Raw genomic sequence first — 27,494 nt, 5'->3', positions numbered from 1 at the left:
GTATTTTCGTCTGGTGAAAAAAATCAACATTTCACAACGGGTTTACCCACCGAGACCTTCGACCAGCTTTTGGGGAGCATTGGCTGCATCTCGGTGGAACATCCACATTTACTCCCATTTCACCACGTTCATCGAGCGTAATGGAGACGAAGAATTGCCAGCAAGCATCTATCCACCATGTGACCACACGTGAGTATAAATTCACAAACAAATTTTTACAGGTGCGTTGATTTGTAGTGTACACTATATCCTTCAAATATCCCCATAAAAATAAATCTGGTGATATAAGCCATAATTACGTGGACACGACACGGTCACCCAAAGAGTAGCCCAAGTTCGTTCATGTTGTATCGTAAAGTGTGACTTGTGGCACCATCTTGCTGAAACCATCCTTGGTTGATTTAATCTCCTGTAAGGTGCCCAAGAGACTTGTATACTATGTTGATGGAACTTTCTGAGTTTACTGTTTCTGTGAAGAAAATTGGGTCAATAATTATTTACTGAATTATTTGCTGACCAACAGCACACCAAACACCAATTTTCGCGGAATGCAATGGTCTTTCGTGCATTGCATAAGGTTATTCTCCTTGACGTAAACGAGTGTTTTGTGAATTTACAGGCCCAGAAAGATGAAACAATACTTCATCTGTAAAAAACATAACATTCAAAGCATTGTCTTGTTCTCTTACCATCCTATGGAGCCACTCACATTAGGCTGCACGTTTCTCTTTTTCCGGCTCAAGTAACTGATGCACTGCATGAATTTTGTAGGGATAAAGCTTGAGTGTCCGGACGACCTACCTTGCACTGGAATATGAACAGTGAGCTTGTTGTGCTAATTTCTTCGGGCTTGCTTCCATTATTTCCCGCACTGAATCCACTTTCTCTGGTGTAACAACACTTGGCTGGCGCATATGCATTTTCACTTTCTTGCAGCCTGGTTCTCTGAACTGCTTCACAAGTTTCCATGTCACTGATTTTCAAGGTTTCATACGACCACCAAAGGGACGTTTAAATGCAATTTGACATTCCCTAAAGGATGCATTCTTGATGTAATGTTCCACGAGAAACACGCGTTCTTCCACAATGAGGCACCATGGCACGAATGAGTGAAAACCGTTAAACGTCACTGATAAATCACGTGATACCTGATAACTCTCAGGAGCATGTTACGTCTTTCTGTAACATTAGGCTACATTTACACAAAATATTAAGTTCCTAACAGATATACATTTTAGTGTTTGGTAATTATTTAGCCGCTTTCAGCAAATTAAAAGCAAAATTCTAAAATAACAAAACACAGCATCAAACAACAAGTTATAACTTCATTTAAATGAATATGTGAGCACCTCTCCATAATGAGGGCATTCAACTTCAAGATGAAGAATTTTAAGTTACTTTGTCTCTCAGCACTCTTTCCATGTTACTCGAGGCTGGCAGGATGGCTGAGCGGTTCGGACACTCCAAGCTGTCTATTCTGGGTTTGAATCTTGACCCAGATATAAACTGTCATCCCGTTGTTTCACAGGCAAGGTGATTCAACGTGTGTGCCGTCACTCGGGTTGACGTTAAACCGGGCGTCCCATCTGCTGACATTAGTCGGTGGACGTTAAAGATCTCATGGTGTCCTTCAGGAAGAGTAGACGAGCTATCGCCAGCACCATGGACAAATTATAAATTCCTGCCATAACCTGCAGAGGGCACTGCATCAGCGGCTCACCCACACCTTTGTTCCGAATATGGAAGAAGAAGTAGTATTACTCTCGAAATAAGTATCTAGATTATTTCTTCTCTAAATGTAGGTAGTTGTCTACATTACTTATCGTCTATAAATACATACATCTGGTGGTCAGATAGTTTCAGGAGAAACCTGAACTTCAGGTGGTTTTACTCACTGAAATTATACCTGTGCTTGTGAATGAGGGAGTTGAAAAGCTTTCCGTTCCTCCATGAAGAGGAGAAGTCAAGACACTGGAGGTTACGATAACCCCGGGTGGTGTTCTTTACCCACTCGAGCAGCTTGTCCAACACAGGAAGAGCTTGGGAAGAAGGGTCAACCTTCACCTCTGGTATCTGCTCACAAACAGCCAATGTGAAAAGGCACTGAGATTGTTGAAAAACGAATACAGACCTAGAAAATCAAAAAGTTTTATGAACATAACCAACTGCCGCACACAAACGAGGATGCACCATGTTTACACTTGCAATACCAATGTTCATTGTGGATTTTTTTCACATTGTAAAAACTTTCTTTTAACATCAAGTTGCACGTTGCATTTATCTATCTATAATTCCAGCAATCTCTGTGTGTCTGTCTGTGTGTCTGTGTGTCTGTGTGTTTGTCTGTGACCGCTGTTTCTCGACAACCACGGGTCCGATATACTTGAAACTTGCCAGGTATATTGCTGGGGACCCGAGGATGTGCCTTTTCAAGGTTTGTAATTAATCGGACAAGTACCTACCGAGATATGTCCAAAAAACGCTTCAACCAATCAGAGAGCAGCGAGCTATCACGTGTGCCGAACCGTTAATGCAATGCAAGCGTTAATGCGTTAATGCAAGGCTTTTCTTTTTTTCCCTCTTCTCTTTCTACTTTTCCTTGCGATTAAATTGCAAACAGCCAAAATACGTTGGCGCTAATTGAATAATTGGCCATTAACACTAAAATAATCGTAACTGCGATATGCCAACTTCCGGACAGTGCAGCCTTCCATGTTGTTGTTGTTTGCAGCAGCTGTTTGCAGCAAGGCAAGGCTTTTCTTTTTTCCCCTCTTTTCAAACTGCGATTAAATTAAAACGATTCATCCTAACTGCGATTTGCGAACTTCCGGACAGTGACGACTTATCTTCCGGCAGCCAATCACAGAACGCTCTGTTGCGTAGGCGTGGCCGATGTGAGACGAGCGGAGCTGAGCGCGTTACGAGCTGACCGCCATTACGGTACGTAATTCGATTTCTTATGCGCATTATTTCTCCCAATTCAGTCAGAGCGAAGGGCGGAAGCGAAGAGCGTTGCTTTTTTTGTTTACGGGCGTACGGGCGGGGTAGAGCGTACGGGTAGCGTTTTTTTTTTTTTTTGGCCACGGAACGGGCACCCACGTACGGGCAATGCCCTAGTCTATCTATAATTCCAGTAATCTCTGTGTGTATGTTTGTATGTTTGTATGTATGTTTGTCTGTGACCGCTGTTTCTCGACAACCACGGGTCCGATATACTTGAAACTTGCCAGGTATATTGCTGGGGACCCGAGGATGTGCCTTTTCAAGGTTTCATATTAATCGGACAAGTAGTTACCGAGCTATGTCCAAAAAACGATTCAACCAATCAGAGAGCAGCGAGTTATCACGTGTGCCGAACGTGCCGAACAGACTCTGCCTCGGACGGCACATTTGAGAGCGTATTCATTTATTTCACGTTGGCAAACTATGTTGCCGCTATGTTGGCGTTAAACGATGTTTTAAAACTAATTAAAACTAATTTGCGATTCTTTCGCTTTCCTGCGCGTTTGTGCATGCTATGGCGATTTCTTTACCAAACTCCGCAAGCCGTTCGCTTTGGACCAAACCATTTCATGTAAATAGAGGGGGGGGGGGATTGTCACCGTACTCGCAAGCCGTTCGCTTTGGACCAAACCATTTCATGTAAATAGAGGGGGGGGATTGTCACCGTACTCGCAAGCCGTTCGCTTTGGACCAAACCATTTCATGTAAATAGAGGGGGGGGATATAATTTTAGATATAGATATAGTACGGGCATGCCCTAGTCTATCTATAATTCCAGTAATCTCTGTGTGTATGTATGTATGTATGTATGTATGTATGTATGTATGTCTGTGACCGCTGTTTCTCGACAACCACGGGTCCGATATACTTTAAACTTGCCAGGTATATTGCTGGGGACCCGAGGATGTGCCTTTTCAAGGTTTCATATTAATCGGACAAGTAGTTACCGAGCTATGTCCAAAAAACGATTCAACCAATCAGAGAGCAGCGAGCTATCACGTGTGCCGAACGTGGCGAACAGACTCTGCCTCGGACGGCACATTTGAGAGCGTATTCATTTATTTCACGTTGGCAAACTATGTTGCCGCTATGTTGGCGTTAAACGATGTTTTAAAACTAATTAAAACTAATTTGCGATTCTTTCGCTTTCCTGCGCGTTTGTGCATGCTATGGCGATTTCTTTACCAAACTCCGCAAGCCGTTCGCTTTGGACCAAACCATTTCATGTAAATAGAGGGGGGGGATATAATTTTAGATATATATATAGTACGGGCATGCCCTAGTTTACTAAAACCTATGTTCTGTTTTCAGTTACTCCTCTCTATTTCTGATGTACCATACTCTTCATAGAGCATTTGTGCTACCCAAGCAGCTTCCTGAGCAATGGTTATACTGGGTGGTTTGTCATTGCTTTCCCAGCAGTAGTCAGGGCAGAAATTTGTAATTTGATCATGGTGCTGCAGATAGCTCACGTACTCTTCGCAAAAGACACTGTGGGGTCTTTAACGTCCAACAGCCAATGCCGGCAGATGGGATGCCCTTTTAACATGCAACCATGTATCAATATAACATAACATATCAATTATAACATAACAATCGGCAGTCTGCAGCCTCCTCACTCTCTGCAGACCTGGACAAAATCACAGACTGGGCAAACAAGTGGAACATGTCTTTCAATCCTGACAAATCTCACACTCTTACGATGTCTCTCCGAAAAGACCGACTGGACAACCCTCCCATCCACTTTCTGAACAATCCTCTCCAAGAAGTTCTGTCGCTCAAGCTTTTGGGTCTCACTATCTGCCATGATCTTTCCTGGGAAAACCAGATTTCCAAGCTGGCCTCCAAAGCCAGTCGCCGACTGGGCATCCTCCGTCGTATGAAGTCCTTCCTTGGCACACCTGAGCTCCTCACCACATACAAGGCTTTCATCCACAACTCAATGGAGTACTGCTCTCCCCTCTGGGCTGGTGCTCCTACCTCACACTTAGCTCGTCTTCACGCTGTTGAAACCAAAGCGTTCAGAATCATTGGAATCTCCCGCGATGAAGCCATCTCCGAGGGCCTTTCACTCACTCAGCGCAGGCAGGTTGGTGGTCTTTCCGTCTTCTACCGACTCCTCTCCGGCCTTGCTCCCCCAGCTCTCTCTGGGCTCTGTCCCCCAAATATTCCTACAGGTCACACAAGATCTGCCTGCAACCCTCTTATGGTTAAACTGCCAAAATCAAGACTCTGCTCACCTTCACTCCTTCATTCCTCTTTTCTCCCGCCTCTGGAACAAACTCCCTCACTCTCTTCAATCCCACTCCTCCCTCCAGGTCTTTAAAACAGCTGTTCACCACCATCTCTTATCTTCCCCATCCAAAATTTGATCTTTTCTACGCCCGCTAATTTCACCCCAAATCCACTTTTTTGAAATACCAACTTCTTTCCTGGAAGTCCTTGGTATCCTTGTGTTTTATACTTCTCCCACTCCCCTCCCCCTTCCCACTTCCCTCCCCCTTCCCACGCCTCCTCCCTCCCACACATCTCCCGATGTCCCTGCTCTCAAATGTTATGTTTGTGTGCTTCCCCTTCTCTCCCCATCTTGTCTACCGCTCCCTCTTTTTATATATTTTGTTTGTCTGTTAGATTTTTTTTTTGGTGATAAATGTTAGCTCTTTCACAAGCCTCGATTCTGTATACCAAAAAAAAAAAAAAAAAAAAAACCCGAGGGACGGCAAGCACACACATTGATTCCCGGCCTGTGAAATACCAGGGTGACAGTTTCTAGCTGGGCCGAGATTTAAACCCAGGCTAAATGGTTTAGAGGCGAGTGTGCGTACCTCTAGGTCATCCTGCCAACCCAGTCCTCAGAGAAATGGTCGAGAACTGTGGTCGAATACAACTTGGAGGCAAAAGGTCAAATAGCCCAATTTTGTTTTAATATTAAATAAAGCACAACCTCCAACCAGAATACACACTACAAGAGAAGAAGCACCTAAGACAACGATATTTTATGCTGATTCTTCATCAGCACCATAATCTCCGTTCAATAACTACTGACATATACTTTAAGCATTGTATAGTTTTGTGTGTCCCAAAAATGTGCAGCTCACATGCACCAATCCACAGTGCCGCCAGAACCTGTCGCAAGCATTTTGAGAGTGTTCACATAGAGAAATGTCAAATATTGTCTGGAGGTAAAAAGGTTTACTAAAATTTTATTTTCATTATCCTTCCTCGATGACTCTGGGAAAAGCCAATTTAAAAAGAAAAAAAAGTAACTCTGGAAAAAGCAAAGCGAGCAGAGAAAGAAACCCCATAGGAAACATTCAGAATTTTGGAGAGTAATCATGATATGTGATATATACACTACATGACCAAAAGTATATGGACACCCAAACATCGAACATCTCATTCCAAAATCATGGGCATTATTATGGAGTTGGTCCCCCCTTTGCTGTTATAACAGCCTCCACTCTTCTGGGAAGGCTTTCCACTAGATGTCAGAACATTGCTGCGGGGATTTGCTTCCATTCAGCCACAAAAGCATTAGTGAGGTCAGGCAGTGATGTTGGGTGATTAGGCCTTGCTCACAGTCGGCGTTGCAATTCATCCCAAAGGTGTTTGATGGGATTGAGGTCAGGGCTCTGTGCAGGCCAATCAAGTTCTTACACACCGATCTCCACAAACCATTTCTGCATGGACCTCGCTTTGTGCACAGGGGCATTATCATGCTGAAACAGGAAAGGGCCTTCCCCAAACTGTTGCCACAAATTTGGAAGCACACAATAGTCTAGAATGTCATTGTATGCTGTAGCATTAAGATTCCCCTTCACTGGAACTAAGGGGCCGAGCCCGAACCATGAAAAACAGCCCCAGACCATTATTCCTCCTCCACCAAACTTTACAGTTGGCACTATGCATCCGGGCAGGAAGCATTCTACAGGCATCCGCCAAACCCAGACCTGTCCGTCGGACTGCCAGATGGTGAAGCGTGATTCATCACTCCAGAGAACGCGTTTCCACTGCTCCAGAGTCCAATGGCAGGAAGCGTTACACCACTCCAGCCGATGCTTGGCATTGTGCATGGTGATCTTAGGCTTGTGTGCGGCTGCTCGGCCATGGAAACCCATTTCATGAAGCTCCCGACGAACAGTTGTTGTGCTGATGTTGCTTCCAGAGGCAGTTTGGAACTCGGTAGAGTGTTGCAACTGAGGACATACGATTTTTACACACTACGCTCTTCAGCACTCAGCGAACCCGTTCTGTGAGCTTGTATGGCCTACCATTTCGCAGCTGAGCTGTCATTGCTCCTTAACGTTTCCACTTCACAATAGCACCACTTACAGTTGACCGGGGCAGCTCTAGCAGGGCAGAAATTTGACGAACTGACATGTTGTAAAGGTGGTATCCTATGACGGTGCAACGTTGAAAGTCACTGAGTTCTTCATCCCGGCCCATTCTACGGCCAATGTTTGTCTATGGAGATTGCATAGCTGTGTGCTCGATTATATATACCTGTCAGCAATAGGTGTGGCTGAAACAGCCGAATCCACTAATTAGAAGGGGTGTCCACATACCTTTGGTCATGTAGTGTATATACTATATATGTATATAACTATATATATATATATATATATATATATATATACATATATATATATATATATATATATATATATATATATATATATATATATATATATATATATATATATATATATATATATACGTATCATGGAAAGAAAAGGATTGAATATAAATTTGCACTTGCATTACCATTAAACAAGCTAATAAAACTCAATGAAATTCAAACAGCACTTTGCTTTCATCACAACTTGGCATCTTTCTCGTTGCTTTGGGGTAATATTTGATGGAGATATCCGACGCAACTTGTATAACATACACCAGCACCTCTTGGCGTAATGTCACTATGTAATCTTTGCCTTTTCCCTCTTTTCATTGAAGCCGAAGGGGTGTTGAGATTTACAAGGAACTTTGGCACAGGAGGATGCCGTTCGACCAATCATACCTGTGCTGCACCAGATACCATTACGTATCTACACACAAGTTACCTACAAGTCCTGCCAATATACCTGTACCTCTCTATCCCCAATGCATCTAGGTATCTATCTCATTCCAATTGAAACCGATCTATCCTTTCTCTTTGATTGCCAATTTGTTTAGGAGACATGTGTATTTTTACATGTATTACAAGGTCATTAGTAGACAACGGACAAACTTGGACAACAAAGTTCTTGTAACTTGAACCTGGCTTCCCAAGATCATGACCTAATTGTTCAGATAGGAACACCAAACATGCTAATCCAGTACAGTAAAGTCAATATATTTTATTTCCATCATGGACTTGCATTCCAACTTAAGACACTTGGATTCAGACATCAATTTACATTTGCCTATGGTCTTGCACCAATGGAGGGTCTTAATTAGTCCAGAATTTATGAGGCCTACCTGGAAATGCTGTATGATTGTCCAGACGAGGCCGAGAGTCACCTTTGGATTTCCCTCAACGATGTCCTCACTGCGGATATTCACCAGTTTCACCTACCATAAAGTTCCTCATCAGATGTACGTAAAATCACAGGTCTTCACAACAAAGAATGCCATCCTGTACATGTGTCATCACTCATTCCAGATCCGCTCACACAACACCACAACGACACCATCTCAAACAACTAATACGATTGTATATTATAATCTATAATATCCATCACACCAAATTCATACACGTGCAGACAAACCACTGTACAAGGCCGAGGCCTGTTGGACAAGGTATGAGTCAGCATTCGACCATCAAAAAATTCCATATTGCATTTACGGTTTCAAGTAAACATTGCAAATTGCGTATAATGTTGCACCACAAGCAGTAAAGTAATACAATCAAGGGAACTCCATTATCTCTCATCCAGTTCCTCTTCAAGACCCATCTCCTGTTACATCCTTTTAACCCATCATCAACAAGGAGTGCCCCCTCTCCTTTTTATCCAACCTCAGCAACTACCATTTTCCCATTGTTTCGAAACCAGCATGCTCAACCGTCAAAGCCCCACCAGGATATTTAATACAGGTGATAACCCCTTTCCATACTCCCTCGATCCTCATACATTTCTAATGTCGTCTTCCTGAAGGTTTATGAAAAAGAGTGAAACATTCACCGTGAAATCAAGTTCGTTTTGAATCTCATGAAAACAAAAGAGAGGAGACTTCAAAACTCATTTGAGGAATGTATATGAAAGGAACAGCCTGAGATTGTTAACACTCACCTGCTTTTTCTGCAGATAGTCCAACACATTCTGCACGTTCTGCCTCCTGTGGACGCAGGTGAGGCCTCTCTGACATGTCTGCAAAGCATTCCGGGCAAAGGTTTTGGACAGGTCAACAAGCAGAGTTTGTGCTTATGTGCTCACATGATGCAGATAAAATAATGTTGTTTTCATCCTGGACAATGTACTGTGGGAAACGTACGACATATGGACCATTTAAGTATTATGTATGCATCTGAGGAAGGGTGAGGGAAGAGAAAAATGGAGGAGATGAAAAGGAGGAAAGTAAGATAAGGGAGAATGATGGGAAAGGAAAAGGACCGTAAGGATGTGTGAGGTGTGAAAGAGAAGTGAAATAAATTTTGGAGTAAGGGGAGAGAGTAATGGGCGGATATGGGTGCAATATGGAGCATATTGTGGGGGGATGAGGAGGGCGGGGGGGGGGGGGAGTCAGAACTTAACGGTATTTGCAGATCTAATAAATAGATGTATCTTAATTTGCATCACAACAACCTAAGCACAATGAAAAACAACACTAGACTTGCACTTAAATGTATACATCCCAAGATTACGTCCAACGGACAGGCCAACAGCAGCAGCTTGCATCCCGACTAACCTGGAAAGGATGAGGTATACTGTTCTAACATTAGGGAACATGTCTTAAAAAACCATGATAAATCTCAAATATTCACCCCCTCTCTCCGTAAGGATCGTCACACAAACATACCGATCAATTACCACAATTTACTCCAGGACGAGATTCCGTGTCTCAATCCTCTCCTGCGAATACCACGTATCAAAACAAGCCGCAGACCTGGCATCTGTCATCTCAAGTCCTTCCTTGGTACATATGAACCTCTCACAACTGACAAGTCATTTGCTTGGAGCTCAAAGGATATTGCTCTCCCCGAGGTGCTGCTACCCCCAAACTTCAACCCTCTCTTTGCTGGATGCCGTGGAATGTCACCACGGTACCACCGATAAGCCTACTCTTCCAGAAATAAATAATGTGATCCCTAACATCCCCAATCCTTTGTTTTCACTGACGTCACAGTTACCCATCTCGCATTGCGCGGCGGCCATTTTGATACCCAAGCTAATCTGTCCGTGTGCGCTGATATTGATTTGTTGCGTTGGTTTATGGTGAATGCGGATCGCAAAAAGTCTGTTTTATAAAGTAATTTTGTTTGTTTTGTCACGTTCATGTGGAGTGTGGTGCCATCTAGTTTATATTACGTATTGTTGCCCAACAAACACAGAACATTCGGTTTAAGTTTGCCGTGGACCAGTGAACCGGTGAACACCTGGGCAGTGGGTCAACCTGCAACCAACTACCTGTAGAACAGACTTGGAGTGTACGTAAGGATACGGTAGATCCAGGCTTGAGTATGGCTAGCAGTGCGAGTGCCAACCTTGGCTACCGAGAGACGCTCCCCCCGGACGTTCTTGTTCGTTACAAAGAGAAGATTTCTGTCATTGGGTGTGACCCTTATGGTCTATCAAATGATCAATTTGAGAAGAATGTGAGCAAGTGGCCTCAGGTGACCCACATCGACGTGATCAACTACCTGTTGTTCAGCAAATCGGCCTATACCAAAGATGAGTCGAAGAAGTATAAATCCCTCGAGGCATACAGGTTGTACCAAGATGGATGGGTGCGACAAATCCTACACAAAGAACTGAATGACGTCCACTTGATTCGATCCAAGGTATTAATATATTAAACAAACATGTATTTTTTAAAGCTGCTTGTGTTAATGTTATGGACCTGATTGATTAAGTGCCCTCCATTTGTTCAAAAACCACTGCAGTTTTAAGCTGTGCATGCATGTGTGCATACTTTGTAGACATGTGACGCACAGTGCGAAATGAGTGCCGCCATGTGTGCTTTGTGCGTATGGCCATAAGTCATCACCTATATTTATCATGTAAGCAACGATTACATAGCACGTTCTTCACATGATAAAATCGAGATTCATTTTGACCGAGTTGATAAGAGTACATAACTTTAGAAAGTTTATTGGACAGTTTCAAATTCAATACTTTTATGTTCCAGGTTTCGCATTCCATATAAAACATGTTCTTACTTACTGTTAACAAAATGCTCGGAGCAGACAGGTGTGCGATCCCACTGTGATTCTGTTTGGATGTCACTGCGATTGATGGCAGCCTTCCACAAACGCCGCCTCTCTTCACTTAAATTTCTTGTTTCCTCACCCTGATTCAGTAGAAGTTTGGGCGTTTTGTAAAACTTAACTCCTGGCCTAACGCCTGGCCTGTTTGAACAACGAAATACGCCGCAAATTGGCATGACTGGTCGTGAACAAAAACTATTTAATGTGAATCCGCTGACGACGTTGTTCGAGAGGGTATCAAAATGGCCGAGGTGTCCCAGGGTGCCCTGCGCGCGTGCCCCGATGACGTCACAAGAAAACAAGCAATACCTACAGACATTCAACTGATGGATTTCAAAGGAGATTTCTCAATTTTTTCAGATTTCAAAGGAAACCAGGCAGCCTGCCATAGTTAAGGGGAAAGTTTATTAGATTTAAGTTTTTAGTGTAGAAGTTTAATTTTTTTTTTTTTTTTTTTTTTGCATTACTGACTTTTAATAACTTTGCCCATACTTCCCCACAAAATGAGCCTCGTGCATCCTCACAATTATCCGTATATGTATACGTACCAGCTTTTCTCTAGAAAGCACTTCCAGCAGCGAAATGAGGTTGTTTCCATCTCGAAGGTCTACGTAGAGATCTGAAATTTTCTTCTGGACCTGTGGGATTAGCACCGAGCATAAGGTGTGAAGTCATGATAACATTAAATTGTTTAATCCCTCAAAATGTTTTACAAATCCCACTTAAGATTTTTTAAAATCCAACATATAGTTACAAAACCAGGTTGTTTGACCTCTTTAACCTCTAATATTAACCAGGTTCTCTGATAGCACAGAATTGCCCTGAATTGATCAATTTTCAAATCATAAAGTCTGTATATTAATGAGGTTCTTCCAGACAGCTTTGTGATTGGTCATCCATTTCAGCCCATCCCTCTCCTATCATTATTATTATTATATATAGTTATCCATTATAAGGAGATATTACCTTCTTTAGGTGAGTGTTGACCCATCTGGTGAGTGTTTTCTTTTGAACTCGTTCTCTCTGGTCTGTTGGAAGGAAAATAACTATTGAAACTATTTGTTTTGTCAATATATAATTGGGGATGGGGTATTATTGCAAAACTATCCCAAAGTTCTCAAACTTCCCTGTCTCTGTCTCTGTCTGTCTGTCTCTGTCTGTCTCTGTCTGTCTCTGTCTGTCTCTCTCTCTCTCTCTCTCTGTCTCTCTCTCTGTCTTTCTCTCCCTGTCTCTCGCTCTGTCTCTTTCTCTGTCTCTCTCTCTGTCTCTCTCTCTGTCTCTCTCTCTGTCTCTCTCTCTGTCTCTCGCTCTGTCTCTCTCTCTCTGTCTCTCTCTCTCTGTCTCTCTCTCTCTGTCTCTCTCTCTGTCTCTCTCTCTGTCTCTCTCCCTGTCTCTCTCTCTGTCTCTCTCTCTGTTTCTCTCCCTGTCTCTCGCTCTGTCTCTCTCTCTCTGTCTCTTTCTCTGTCTCTCTCTCTGTCTCTCTCTCTGTCTCTCGCTCTGTCTCTCTCTCTCTGTCTCTTTCTCTGTCTCTCTCTCTGTCTCTCTCCCTGTCTCTCTCCCTGTCTCTCTCTCTGTCTCTCTCTCTGTCTCTCTCTCTGTCTCTCTCTCTGTCTCTCTCTCTGTCTCTCTCTCTGTCTCTCTCTCTGTCTCTCTCTCTCTGTCTCTCTCTCTGTCTCTCTCTCTGTCTCTCTCTCTCTGTCTCTTTCTCTGTCTCTCTCTCTGTCTCTCTCTCTGTCTCTCTCTCTGTCTCTCTCCCTGTCTCTCTCCCTCTCTCTCTAAGAATGATAATAAACCAAATAACTTTGTTAGTTGGTCACTGAAAGTATGCGATCAAGTGGACATTAAAACTACACATTTTTCAACTACCATTGTGGTCGTTATAACTATAAAAGGAGCCGTGTGTGCGTCAGTGCGTCCATGTGTGTGAGTTCCACCCTTCGTTTGGGGTTGCACAGTTCGCCTGACTGCACCCACAATTTCTATACTTGGGCCACCATGTTGGTGCTTCCTGGTATGTGAGGTCCAATATATCTTTGGAGCTGTCATATTCACAATGGCCATACCCTCTATAAGTTATCCCTTTTGTGCAAAAATACCAAAGAGACAGTTGAAAGGATTTTGAGCTGATCGGCATCACGGGCCTTGGGAAGATAGGCCTCGGCTATCAAGGGGGCGGTCGGTTTATACACCGCTCAAATAACTAAGTGCCATTCTTTTAAGCAGGGCTTTTAGTCGAGGTTATACAGGTTCTTGCTATTATTTCCGACTATTTTATCTTAAACTAGCACATTATCCATAGACCAGGGACCATAATCCCCATGTCATTATAAATGTCTTTGTTGAGGACTTCTGAGTGAGGAGGGGAGGACAGAGTTGGGGTTGGGGGTGGGGGGAAAGTAATAATGGGACACATTTGGATAGGAGAGATTGAGGCTTTGAGGGCTATTGTTGTGGGGAACGGGGGTGGGGGGCGGAGAAGTTGACAATTTTGGTGTGGGGAGGAGGTGGGGTTGCTCCAGGGTGGGGGAGGTGTTGGTGAAGGATTTGAAGACTTGAAATGGGGAGAGAATTGATGCCCTAGGGTTGGGAGGGGTAAAGTGAGAAGTTTTGGTGGAGGAGGGAGGGGTTGAGATGTTAGAATTGCATGTGTAAGTTTATACTCACAGTATAAATGTAAACAATTGCAGGTGTGTGTGTGTGTGTGTTTGTGTGTGTGTGTGTGTGTGTGTGTGTGTGTGTGTGTGTGTGTGTGTGTGTGTGTGTGTGTGTGTGTGTGTGTGTGTGTGTGTGTGTGTGTGTGTGTGTGTGTGTGTGTGTGTGTGTGTTGCTATCTTAGACAAACCGAAAAACTTTGCACCTCCATATCTCTAAAATTGCTGGATAGAAAAGACATGTCTCATTGTAAAAAAAACTTTCCATGGAGAATAACCCTTGTGAATGGTGATGTCATACATGCCTCCATTATGACGTCATAATTCGACAAGAAAAAACTTCATCCGATGAGGATGAAATTTATTGAGCATCATCTCGGTATAAATTGATGCAGAATAAAATAATAATGACATCATAGGTCTCGTGGTTCGGCCGCCATATTGTTTTAAGTGAAAGGTTTGGAAAAAAACACACTAAAAACCCATTTTTTCTGAAACGACTGAACAGTTCAAGGCCAAACTTTGCATGCACAATCACATACCCATGACAAACAAAATTTTCAGCGACCATGACGTCATAAGTCACATGGTTTAGGAGCTATGACGTTTTGAAGCATAAACCTTTAAAACCTAGCTCCTCCCTCATTTTTGATAATATCCTATGGAAACTTCATAATTATGTTCCACATTTCGACATGCTAAAATGCCCTTTTGGAATTTGTGATAGCTCACATGGATTGACAGTGATAAATAATTGAACGAAAATCTTTTTTTTTAAATTATATCTCTTGAACCACTTAATTGATCGATGTGAAACTTTGTAATAAGGTGTAAGTCGTGATGGGGAACAAGTTTGCAGAATTTCCAGATGATTGGTTGTACGGTCTGGAAGCTAGAAGTTGTTATTGTGTGAAGAAGAAGAAACTCTCCATCAGCTTCTCAGGCTATGTCAATGGTTCAGCAGTGCCATTTTTCAGGTTTATTTTCTTTAAAAATCAGTTTCTCTGTCGTCATTGCACCGATTGACAGGCAATTTTCACCATAGGAGCAACTCGGCATGTATAATCTTTCAATGTTAATTATAACGTCATAGGTCACGTGATACGGGCGCCATGTTCGAAAAACCGAAAAACTTTGCACCTCTATATCTCCAAAAGCGCTGTGTCGAAAAGATTGACACATGGCTCATTGTAAAGAACTATTGATGGAGAATAACCCATGTGAATGATGATGTCATAGGTGCCTCCATTATGACGTCATAATTCAACATGTACAAAACTTCATCGATCTGGATTAAATTTCTTGAGTGGCATCTCGGGATAAATTTATGGAGAAAAAATAATAATGTGAAAGCGGGGTTGTATGAAAGCGGGAAGACGGAGGAAACCAGGCATCACTGCCAGCAGTTATAAAGTGGCAGTTCTAGTTATTATTATTATTTCATATGCTGCCAATAGCTGCTGGTTACATCATTGCTGGGAGCTCATCTATACCACTGATGCAGTTCCCCGTTTCCAGTAATCTGGCGCTCATTTCGCTGGCCTCAGGAGGATGACAAGCTAAGTCAACCAACATGGTGTTATTTAATGGAACGACAAGGACTCAAACTGAAGATCCTAAGATCTTAAGCCAGCCACCTTAACCGTTAAGCCAACGCCAGGCGTATTCCTGTATCTGTCAGGATAGCATAGAAATACAGCATCTATATCAACACCTTCTAGTTTTGGGTTCATTCCCGAGCCATCTACAAGCTGTCCGAATGGTCTTCTGCAGGCAAATGCTTCATTCCTCAGGTGGATGTTAGGCTAGGAACCCGATTGCTGGCATTAGTTCATGGACGTTAAACATCCCATGGCATCTTGCGATGAAGAGTACGTGAATTAGCACGAGCGCGGTGCCAGGTTCCAAATACCTACCATAACCAGGTGTAGTCAAACATCAAGCTTTACTCAACAGATTTTTGAAACAGGTTGGGTGAACATCACATGCACTCTGGGTCACCTCTCTATCTTAATGGGAAGTGGTATAAGGAAGAGAGTGGTGTTGAGATGATGTTCGTCTTCCTGATGTCAAATACGCCGTACCTCAAGAGGGCAATACATGAGCGCTTCCTCTTACTTGTACAAGCACCTACAACTGTCATTTAATCTTCAGGTGATCGCAATTCCACAGCAATGCCAGGCAATGCCAGGCAATGCCACTCCCACTTGTAAGTGGCATCGAAAGACCGTTTGACCATTCTCAATGTCTCCACTTTGGCACTGCACGAGATCTTCCTTGATGGAACTCTAAAACTCAAACTGCTTACTCTTCCTTATGGCATAGAAATCAAACAATCTTGGAAATCTGTTATCATTGCGATGGATATATAATGATCACAGTATGTCGTGCATAAAATAACAATTACGATCGCCAATAAAGATCATGGGACGAAATATGGTGGGTTCAAAAGGCCATAAAGCACTTTGGAAAATCACAAAAAATGGTCGAAACGATGGAAGAGCATCTGGGATGTTGTGGTGTTCAAAAAGTTCCTGCTGATACCATCTTGCTTTGAGTAAAAATAACTTATGCAGGATTATGTTTGAGGCATTACCAAAAACCATCTGCATAATTTAATATGACAAACTTTGTATTTAGGAGGTGTTATGGATTGTGATAAATGGCTGGCTAAACTAAACAATGTATAATAACTGAGGTTGGCATTGTGAGGTGACATATGATGCCAAAGCATCTCAGATTGTGGGATAAGGAATGCAAGCTGAGCTAATGTTTAAAGGTTGGACATCATCGCTATGAATCACTCAGGAATATCGATTTGTTTGCATAGTTACACGGTCTTCTTCTACTTCTTTAAACTCTCTGCAAGCAGTAACTAGAATCCGGGCACTCGGTAGAGCGCATACCTTCGCCGCAGCTACTGTTCTGTACTTGGCATGGGAGTGTATGCGATGTGAAACTTTATGTGAAATGCGATCGATTTTTAAAAATCAGAATTTGAGCAAATCTGTTTCATTCGTCTGTTAATATGCCTCCCCGATTGACAAATCTGCAATTTGAATTTCATTTGAGGTTGAAATGATTGCGGGAGATCGCGTTATAGTGATGACGTCTTGGATGGACATCCTCTTCTTCAGTCGCTCATAACTTTGAGTGAAATACGATCGAGTTAAAAATAGTCAGAATTTGAGCAAATCTGTTTCATTCGTTTGTTAATATGCCTCATCTCTTGACAAATCTGCAATTATAATTTTTTTTGAGGTTGAAATGATCGCGGGAGATCGCGTTATAGTGATGACGTCCTGGATGGACATCTTCTTCTTCAGTCGCTCATAACTTTGAGTGAAATACGATCGAGTTAAAAATAGTCAGAATTTGAGCAAATCTGTTTCCCAAAATCTAATCAAATGTGTCCCGTATAATAACCAATCATCCCACCAAATTTCATGCAATTCGGTTGAATACTTTTTGAGTTATGCGATTAACATACACACACACAGACATACAAATAAATACACAGCGATCAAAACATAACCTTCCGCTTTTGCGAAGGTAATAAAGTTACGTAGTACAGGATGTTCCAAAAAGACCTGGACAACTTAGTTGTTAATATATTTAGTACCACAAATGATACAACGATACCCTTTGATTTATATGATAGACAAAGTCTCAAATAAACTCAAAGTCTTCGTTATTTTCAGGTCTGGTGGTTTAATGTAAAAGAAAACAGGAGAAAGCTCAGTGCGTCGAATAGTTCATCAAGACGATATCCGACACGCAAGTTCAGCGTAATTTCCGTACGAGGTATGGAAGGAATCCGTCATCGTGGACTGGTATACGAGAGTGGTACAAGTGGTCTAAGGAGACTGGAAGTTGTCAGAAACAAAAAAAGTCCCGGTCAACCAAGCACAAGTGTAGCAGACGTTGAACGAGTGTGTGAATTATTTCAACAAAGTCCCAGAAAAGCAATCCGACGAGCATCCAGTGAACTGGGACTACCAACCACCACTGTACACAGGATTTTGCATAAAATACTGAAGCTTTATGCCCATAGGTGCAGATTCTGCAGGAACTCAAACAAAATGACGGACCCAAGGACAAGGCGTTTGCCATGGAAATGCTCACTCACATAGAGGTTGGCGAAGATTACCTGAAAAAGGTGATGTTCACAGATAAAGCTTGCTTTCATGTATCGGGGGAGGTCAACCAGCACAATATGAGGATCTGAGGCGCTGAAAACCTCCACGTGGTTATTGAACACATACATGACAGTCCAAAGCTCAATGTGTGGGTGGCCTTCTCCATGACCGCTTGGTGGGTCCGTTTTTCTTTGCGGAGGATACGGTGACCTCAACAATTTACATGAACATGTTGGAATGATTCTCCTTCCCACATATTGAATATCTGCAACGCGATATCATTTTTCAACAGGACGGTGCTCACCCTCATTGGGCCTTCGTCGTTCGAGCCATCCTAAATGAAAAATATCCAGGTTACTGGATTGGTAGAAACAGACCAACTGCCTGGCCCCCACGATCACCAGACATAACCCCCTTCTTGATTTCTTTTTCTGTGTGGGTTCGTCAATGATGTTGTCTGCAACACCAAGGTGACAAACCTGCAGGATCTTCGTTTTCGGATCACAGCTGCATGCGCACTGGTGTACGCAAACCTGCTGGGCGGAACATGGCAATAACTCGTTTACCACCTTGATGTCCTGTGCGTGACAAACGAAGCTCACATTGAAGTGTATTGATGGTGTGCACAAAACCTTATGAGTTTCCGTATCATATAAACCAAAGGGTATCATTGTATCATTTGTGGTTCTAAATATATTACCAACCAAAGTTGTCCAGGTCTTTTTGCAACATCCTGTGCATCATCATCATCATTAAAGTACCATGCACTTGGCAGAGCGTCAGTGATATATTGAAGCAGTCTCTTAGCAAAGGTTATGTTGCATGCTTTGCCCTTACCTTCTCAACACTCAGCCAGGGCAGGAATTTGTAATTTGTTCAGGGTGCCATCTACTCTTCACAAAATATATTGTGGGATATTTAACGTTTATCAAGAGACCTGTGCTGGCAGATGAGTTCTCCAGCTCAACGTCCTTCTGAGGGATCACCCTGCATGCGAAACACCAGTTTGGTAGTTTATAGCTGGGACGAGAGTCCAATACAAGGCTAGACAAATAAATGGCGACCTCTTGGCGTGCATACCTCAAGGCTATCCCACTTAGTATGTGTTTTCTTCAAATGACATGACAGGTAATCTGAAGAGAATACGGAAGGTGTTGCAAATCGAGTTTTTGACGTCTATCTTTCTCAATTGATTCTCAATGAAAGTTCATAATATTATACGGTATAACAAATATATAGTAATAATTTAACTAAAGGGTTTTCAGGCTTAAAATATTTTCCATTACATTTTATCAATAACTTTCTGGTATCCCTCCCATCGGCCTTGAAGGAATAAAACATCACCCCCATCTACAAATAAAGGTGCAAAAACAGATCCGATCAATTACAGACCAGTGAGATTATTTCCAATTACAAGCAAACTCATGGAATCCATCATTGATCCTGATGTAAATTCTTTCCTGTTTTCAAACAGCCTGATATTTGACCATCAGTTTGGATTCTGTATTGACCATTCAACTCTGTAGTGCTGCTACTGCTCGCTCAACAACTGCCTCAACAATTAGGCCCTAAATCTCAATCAAGAGTTCAGAGCACTCTCCTTCGACATATCGCCGGCATTTGACACAGTCTGGCATCCTGCTTTGCTTACCAAGCTGTTGAATACAAGGTTGCTTCATTCCTGAATTTCTCACATCCTCCACTCATGCAGTCAATATGTTGCTATCGATGGAATCCTCTCACATCTCCCAATGGAAGATGAAGTTCCCCAAAATAGTGTTTTAGGCTAGCTTGATCCTCATCTACATAAATGACCTCTCTTCATTTCTACAGACGATTCCACATTGTGTCATACAGTAAGTACTCCGTCCCACTACTATGCAGAGTCCCTCTCTTTCCTCCGTCCATCCCTCTGCCCCTCTCTCTTCCTCCCACCAACCTCCTTCCTTCCTCCTTCCTTCCTCTTCTCCCTCTCTCTCTCTTCCTTCCTCCCTCTCCCTCTCTCTCTCTCTCTCTCTCTCTCTCTCTTTCTTCCTCCCTCTCTCTCTCTTCCTCCCTCTCTCTCTCTTCCTCCCTCTCTCTCTCTTCCTTCCTTCCTCCCCCCTCTCTCTCTTCCTTCCTTCCTCCCCCCTCTCTCTTCCTCCCTCTCTCTCTTCCTTCCTCCCCCTCTCTCTCTTCCTCCCCCTCTCTCTCTTCCTCCCTCTCTCTCTCTTCCTCCCTCTCTCTCTCTCTCTTCCTCCCTCTCTCTCTTCCTCCCTCTCTCTCTCTCTCTCTTCCTCCCTCTCTCTCTCTCTCTCTCTCTCTCTCTTCCTCCCTCTCTCTCTCTCTCTCTCTTCCTTCCTCCCCCTCTCTCTCTTCCTCCCCCTCTCTCTCTTCCTCCCTCTCTCTCTCTTCCTCCCTCTCTCTCTCTCTCTTCCTCCCTCTCTCTCTTCCTCCCTCTCTCTCTCTCTCTTCCTCCCTCTCTCTCTCTCTCTCTCTCTCTCTCTCTTCCTCCCTCTCTCTCTCTCTCTCTCTTCCTCCCTCTCTCTCTCTCTTCCTCCCTCTCTCTCTCTCTTCCTCCCTCTCTCTCTCTCTCTTCCTCCCTCTCTCTCTCTTCCTTCCTTCCTCCCCCCCTCTCTCTCTTCCTCCCTCTCTCTCTTCCTTCCTCCCCCTCTCTCTCTTCCTCCCCCTCTCTCTCTTCCTCCCCCTCTCTCTCTCTCTCTCTTCCTCCCTCTCTCTCTCTCTCTCTCTTCCTCCCTCTCTCTCTCTTCCTCCCTCTCTCTCTCTCTTCCTTCCTTCCTCCCCCTCTCTCTTCCTCCCCCCCTCTCTCTTCCTTCCTTCCTCCCCCTCTCTCTTCCTCCCCCCCTCTCTCTTCCTTCCTTCCTCCCCCTCTCTCTTCCTCCCCCCCTCTCTCTTCCTTCCTTCCTCCCCCTCTCTCTTCCTCCCTTCCTCCCCCTCTCTCTTCCTTCCTTCCTCCCCCTCTCTCTTCCTTCCTCCCTCTCTCTTCCTCCCTCTCTCTCTCTTCCTCCCTCTCTCTCTCTTCCTCCCTCTCTCTCTCTCTTCCTCCCTCTCTCTCTCTCTCTTCCTCCCTCTCTCTCTCTCTCTCTCTCTTCCTCCCTCTCTCTCTCTTCCTCCACATCTCTCCCTCTACCTCCTGATCTGGAATTTATTAGATGATGGTCCAATAATTGGAACATGTCCTTCAATCCTGGAAAATGGTCAATATAACCCACCTATCTATTTCAATAGTCAGCCTCTGGAAGAGGTTCAGTCTCTTGTATTTCTAGAAATCACCATCAGCCATGGCCTCTCCTGGGTTGACCACATAGCAAAGCTGGCCGCCAAAGCGATGGCAAATTAGGCCTCCTCCATAAAATCAAGTCTTTCCTTGTAAAATCAGAGTTGCTTACAGTTTCAAGCTCCTTCTCCATAGCTCAATGTAGTACTGCTCTCCACTATTGCCTCGGTTCCCCGCATCATATCTGTCTCTCCTGAATTCTGAGGAATCTAATGCAGTCAGAAAAAATTCCCACAAAGAGGCGGAAGCACAATGTCTGTTTCTTGCACATCGCAGACAGGTCGTTGTTCTCTGTTATTACACCACCTCTTTTCCAAATTGCTCCCTCTGCTCTCTGTCTTTCGACCTTCCCCAGAAACATGTTTTTCAAGAAACCCCCTTGTGGTTCAACCTCTAAAATCCAGGATGCCTGCACACCTCACCTCCTTTGTTCCTCGCTTCTCTAGTCTATGAAACTACTTTCCAGAGGCTGGTCTGTCACTCTTCCTTCCAGGACTTTACGTAAGCAGTGGACCACCACCCCTTGTCATCCCACAGGATAACTTGTGATCTTTATTACCCCCGTTAACCATACCTACACCAACCCTCTTAACTGCTGGTTTGAGGGTTTCCTCCCCTCCTCTCCCTCTTTGTCTCTGTCTCTCCCTCTTTGTCTCTGTCTCTGTCTATCTCTATCTCTATCTCTCTCTCTCTCTTCCTTTCCAGTTTATTCACCCCTTTGCTGGGTGTGCCGGGTGTGCCTTTTTGTTGCCCCACTACCCCACTGTCAGATGGTTAATGTCAAGGAAGTGTCCTTGAGAAGGATGACCATTGTGAACATTTTTTGCCATTTCCAAGGAAAGCTTTTCCATCTTAAGTATAGATGTCACGACTTTTCGATTTTCATATAAAGTCTTTAAGTACGAGGATTGATCAAATAAACTTTGTGAAGCACCATCTGGTACAATTACAAAGAATGTATATGGCAATGATGTATAATGCTGAATGTCCTGTCATTTTCCATCTTGCTGGATTTGTTCGAGCAGCACACAATCTCCAGTGCAGGACAATTGTTGAGATTATAATTATTATGCTTCATGTAAACAATGGTGATCAACACCATTTGCGTGCAGCATGTGGCTGCGGTTTTGCATTATTGCTGGAGTGCGGCTGTGCTGCTGATGCAGTGCCTCCTGTATGGGCTGGAGTAGGAACTTGTAATTTGTTCAGGGTGCCGGTGTGAACTCGCCTCCTCTTAGCGAAACACACCATTCGATCTCTAACCGTCCACCTACTAATTGCTGCAGAGACCGGATCTGCTCTGGTGTTTGCTGGCTTTAGTTCTGCAATGTGAAACATGAGGCCAAACGTCTATTTCAGCTCGGGTGGGATTCAAACCCAGGATATACAAATCAGAGGCGAATGCGCATTTATGTCAGCTATCCTGCCAGCCCAACAACGAAGAAGAACATGGCATAAACGATATACATGAATCTGCAGCCTCACGACAACCCTGGAAGCTACACATGTATGTTTATTACCCTGCGCTCAAGCGAAGCGAAAGTCAAGGTTAGGCATTCGGGTGCGTCCGTCCGTAAGTGCGTATCTGTATTTTAAAAATCCATTTTCTCGGCAACCGTTGGTCTGATTGACACGAAATTTTACCACAGGAGCGCCTCTGCCTGTAAAAACATTTTTATTCATAATTATGATGTCATAAGTCACGTGGTACGGACGCCATCTTAAAAAAAGGTACACCTCTATATCTCCAAAACCGCTCAATGGAAAAAGTTGAAACAAGGCTCATTGTCAAATACACCCCATGGGGAATAAGATATGTTGATGATGATGTCATTGGTGCCTTCGTTATGACGTCATGATTCGACAAGTACAACGTTTGATCCGATCAGTATGAATTTTATTTTCTCTTCAACTATTGGTCTGATGGACATGAAATTTTCATCCGAGGAGCGCTTCCTCCTGTAGAAGATTGTAATGATAATTATGAGGTCATACGTCACGTGATACAGGCGCCATCTTGGAAAAACGTTGCACCTCTATATCTACAAAACCGCTCCATGGAAATAAATTGAGACGTGGCTCATCGTAAAGAACTCCAGCATGGGGAATAAGTGGAGTTAACGATGACGTCATTGGTGCCTTAATTATGACGTCGTAATTCGACAGGGACAACGCTTTGTCTGATCAGTTTGAAATTTATTTAGCGTGATCTATGCAACAAATATATTAGAGAATATAAATTTATGATGTAATTGCTCACGTGGTCTGGCAGCCATATTGGATCAAAGACTAAAGCCGCTCAAAAACAGAAGAGTTGGCTCGCATCAAGTTGACTGCGCAGGGTAAGTATTCAATGAATACCATCTAGCTAAATTTACTTTTCAGATCTATGTTTATGACTAAGCTGTATGTTTTTCATCCTGTTTTCTCCTTAAGTGACAAACAGTTTTTCATCTCACTCCGGGCAGTTATCCTATGTGCAGACGGAACACGTGACTCGTTAGTGGGACAACTACATGTAACTGTACATTCGGACAAACAATCTTTGTGATCGCTTACAAAGTCTCCAGCGAAAGTACAGAGGTTCTTTAAATACACTTTCGACGAACATTTACATAAAACGCTCTCTGCCAAGCACGATTTGTCTGTACCTGCTGCGGACGCATTCGTTACGATAGCAAGGTGTCACCCCTTACCTGTATGATGTGTGACGACGCCCCATACAGCGTGCTCATGCATACGCATCAGTTAGGTTCAAAGGGCGTTCTGAAAGGGCAGGTTCTTGGAATGTTTTGTACGAAATAAAGTTTTAAAAACGCAACTACATTAACACGGCGATGCAAGAACAGTGTGAAAACACGTCCACGTTTTGCGTATCAGATTCGGCGTCTGCTTGGTGTTCACCTGCTGGGATTGGAGATGTCAGGTGCACAATGCACCTGGCGTTGTCGAGGAATGAGATTTGGCGATTTTTGCATATCGACTGCAGCCGTTTTGCTCTCCAGGACCAAATATAACGATTCTTACTTTGACTCGAGAGGAAAATAAAAAACGAAAGGTCTTTGGAAGCGCGGAGAATCCAGGTTGATGTCACGCCATAGCATGCCCAGGTGGCGTCACTAACGCTTGCGTTGACTCATCGCCCGAGGCTGGTGTCAACACCTGGTTAAGTACATGGACATCAAATGGTCCTGGAAGAAGAAACCTCCTCACAAGGCTGTTCTATGAGACCCGGGGTATCTGTATCTAATACAGGTAATGTAACAGTACTGAACCTTCGGATATACACCTGTCCGTTACTTACCTTGATTGAGACCGATCTTTCCATCCACTGCGCTCTGCTGCCCGTCCGAGGTCATCTCACACGGTGGACCTTCCCCCAGACCGGATCAGATCCCCTCCCTCCTCAAGCCAAGACAACCTCCTCGAAGCCTCCGCTGTCAAGGATTGGACCTCGACGACCGCGCCGGGTTTATATGCGAGGGGGCGGGTCTTACCTGCTACGAAACGTGCGGAGACACCATGGAACACCTGGTCATCTAAAAGTCATATCAACCGACGGTTCCACCCCCAACATGACTGACTCCTCCCTACTTACAGTTACCTGTCGGACTACCCACGAGGTGGAGGGAATGATTAGACACTGCTTGGAATAAAAAGTGTGTCCGCATGTCTACAAACAAACAACATTATGCGCCCCCGGGGAATAGAACGCGTCGGCTCCGAGTTTGAGCATTTACTCTCACGTCATCCGCGGTGATGATGTCATAGGTTGAATATTCTCCAAAGCATTCGTATTTGCAGCACGTTGGCCGATTCCTTATATGACAGAAATGTTTATTCGTGCGATGCATCTCTCACCACTGAGTAACAACGAGGGCCTCGTCTGGTGCATTTTGTGACATCATCGTGTAACCCATAGCCAATGCTGGTGGAGCTTGATGCGCAATAGTTGTGAAATTTAACACAAAATTTACATCATGATCAGTTCATCGTATATATAAACTCATCGAGTTACCAATACGGTTAATACACCACAGTAAACGGTGTGAACGAGGCAGCCAACTCCAATATAAACGGCGTACTCATAATGCGGTGCCCCCTGCTGGCACTGCACAGAATGAAGTATTGGTCGGATCCACTTCCTTCCGAACTGTAGTCCTGGAGCAGATGAACAAACTGCTGAACTGCTGAACAATAAAAACTGGATTGAGAAGGGGAGAACTTTTCAGAACCGATACAATAAGAGTAAATAACTAAACAGGTGATTCGTGAGAAAAGTATAAGGGGGACGAAAATAGGAACAAAACCAGGTTCAAATCCAACATATCATGCGCATTTGTACAATTTCTGTTATATATTCTCCCTTGTGTTAATTCAATGAATGTGCGGGTAAACGGCGGGAGTAACTAAAACTCCTAATGGCTTTGACCTGGGTGTGATTTATGTACAAGCTCCACCATGAAGCTTTTTGATCAATGTAAAAATAATAGTGATTGTAGTAGCTACAATTAGAGAAGAAACCGAGAGATGCCTTCAAATGTAGGGTTTTTGAAACCGGCAGAACTCCAAAGCTTTAAAATAAAAATTTTAAAAATAGCCCCTAGTGGGCTTCCGGTCATCTCTTGAGGTTGAAGTTCAGACCACTGCTGATTTTAGGGGACCTCCTGATATAGTCTCTGACTGACCCAAAATCGGAAAATCAAAGACCGAGCGATCATGTGGGCCATCAGGTAGAAGGGCTGTATTGGGTTTCAAAGCAATCAGTTGGTAAATAAGGGATGAGTATGGATCCGAGATTTGGGGGTTAACCCCCGTGGGAGCCCTCATGATGATCCAAAATCGAAGGCCGAGCAATTGTGCAGGCTACTGTCTTGTATTCATGTTTCAACTTTCAGAACAATCAGCTGGGTGATAAGGAAGGAGTAGCAAAAATAGCAAAAAGTTAACAGACAGACATCCGGACAGACGGACGAACAGATATCCGGACATCAGGACCCATTTTATAAATTCATCTCTTTGAGAAGTGAAATGAGATGACCTAAAAAGCTGTTTTTCCTGTCGAAATGGGCATTGGTGTATCGGTTGCTAAGGACGCCATCTTGGTTGCTGGGAATGATTTACGCTACATATGGTCACAAATGTTAAATTCATAATCGCTATATAACCTATGTATCTGAAATTTTGTATCACCTATGATTCTACGAAAGTCTTCAAAATGTATTTCATACTAGCAGAGGTACCCGCAATTTGAACCCAGGAGAAGGTGGGAGGAGGGAGAGGATAGTGTTGGAGTCTGGAGGGAGGTGTAGGAGGAGGGAGAGGTGAGAGTCCGGAGAGAGGAGTGAGGTGGAAGTTACCCACACCTGCACAGAGCAGAGGTACCCACACCTGCACAGAGCCTTGTACGGTAAGAAGAGATAAGAGGAGGGATAGGGAGGGGTGGGAGGAAGGAACCGGCGTTGCCCAGAAACGCCGGATACCTTTGCAAGCCAAAGATCAAAAAGGCATTTTTCTTTGGATTATGGTCTATTTTTACTTAGGTTATTGGGTGAGATCCCTTTTACTTTGGCCAAGTTAGTTAGAAAAGACAAGTCGGGATCTTGAATATACATCTATAAGTTGGTGCGGATGAGGAATAAAAAGCCCTACGATGCAGCACCCCCTGCTATCATAGGATGCAGATGGCAGTTTCAACATTTGGGTTGTCTCGATATGGATTCGATTAATGGTCATAACGGATCAGAGGCCAGCCATCACAAAGCCTTTGCATCTACATAATCACCGGAACTGAGATGTGAAAGCAAGTCTCGATTCATGGAACCAAGTGCAGGTGAAGGGCTCGATTGCTGAACCAAATGCATGTTGACGAGACCACATAGAAGACAGTACAAAGTAGAACGACACTCAGTAGAGAGCCTACCCAGGGATGGTCTTTGTGATTCTGGGTCGCTGGGCAAAAGTCAAGAATCAGCCCCCCCCTCAACCCCCACCCACATCCCCATTATTCCCACCTAACC

The 27,494-nt window shown here is 43.7% G+C and overlaps 1 protein-coding gene across 1 annotated transcript in view; it reads right to left on the bottom strand.

Annotated features, from left to right (window-relative positions):
* Nucleotides 1-27,494, bottom strand: part of LOC137422397 (epiplakin) — a 147,788-nt gene that overhangs the window by 10,185 nt on the left and 110,109 nt on the right. The window contains exons 29-34 of the mRNA XM_078772581.1: nucleotides 24,779-24,860; nucleotides 12,374-12,435; nucleotides 11,956-12,045; nucleotides 9,273-9,350; nucleotides 8,461-8,553; nucleotides 1,907-2,073 (exon numbers count right to left, since the gene is read on the bottom strand). Coding sequence (XP_078628707.1) covers nucleotides 1,907-2,073; nucleotides 8,461-8,553; nucleotides 9,273-9,350; nucleotides 11,956-12,045; nucleotides 12,374-12,435; nucleotides 24,779-24,860 — 572 coding nt within the window. The remainder of the gene's footprint in view (nucleotides 1-1,906; nucleotides 2,074-8,460; nucleotides 8,554-9,272; nucleotides 9,351-11,955; nucleotides 12,046-12,373; nucleotides 12,436-24,778; nucleotides 24,861-27,494) is intronic.

Source organism: Myxine glutinosa, chromosome 2 (assembly GCF_964187855.1).
Source record: "Myxine glutinosa chromosome 2, kmMyxGlut1.1, whole genome shotgun sequence".
In the NCBI taxonomy this organism is placed as follows: domain Eukaryota; kingdom Metazoa; phylum Chordata; class Myxini; order Myxiniformes; family Myxinidae; genus Myxine; species Myxine glutinosa.
Note: the sequence above shows the minus strand (reverse complement) of the source record. Positions and strands in the feature narration are given on the sequence as shown.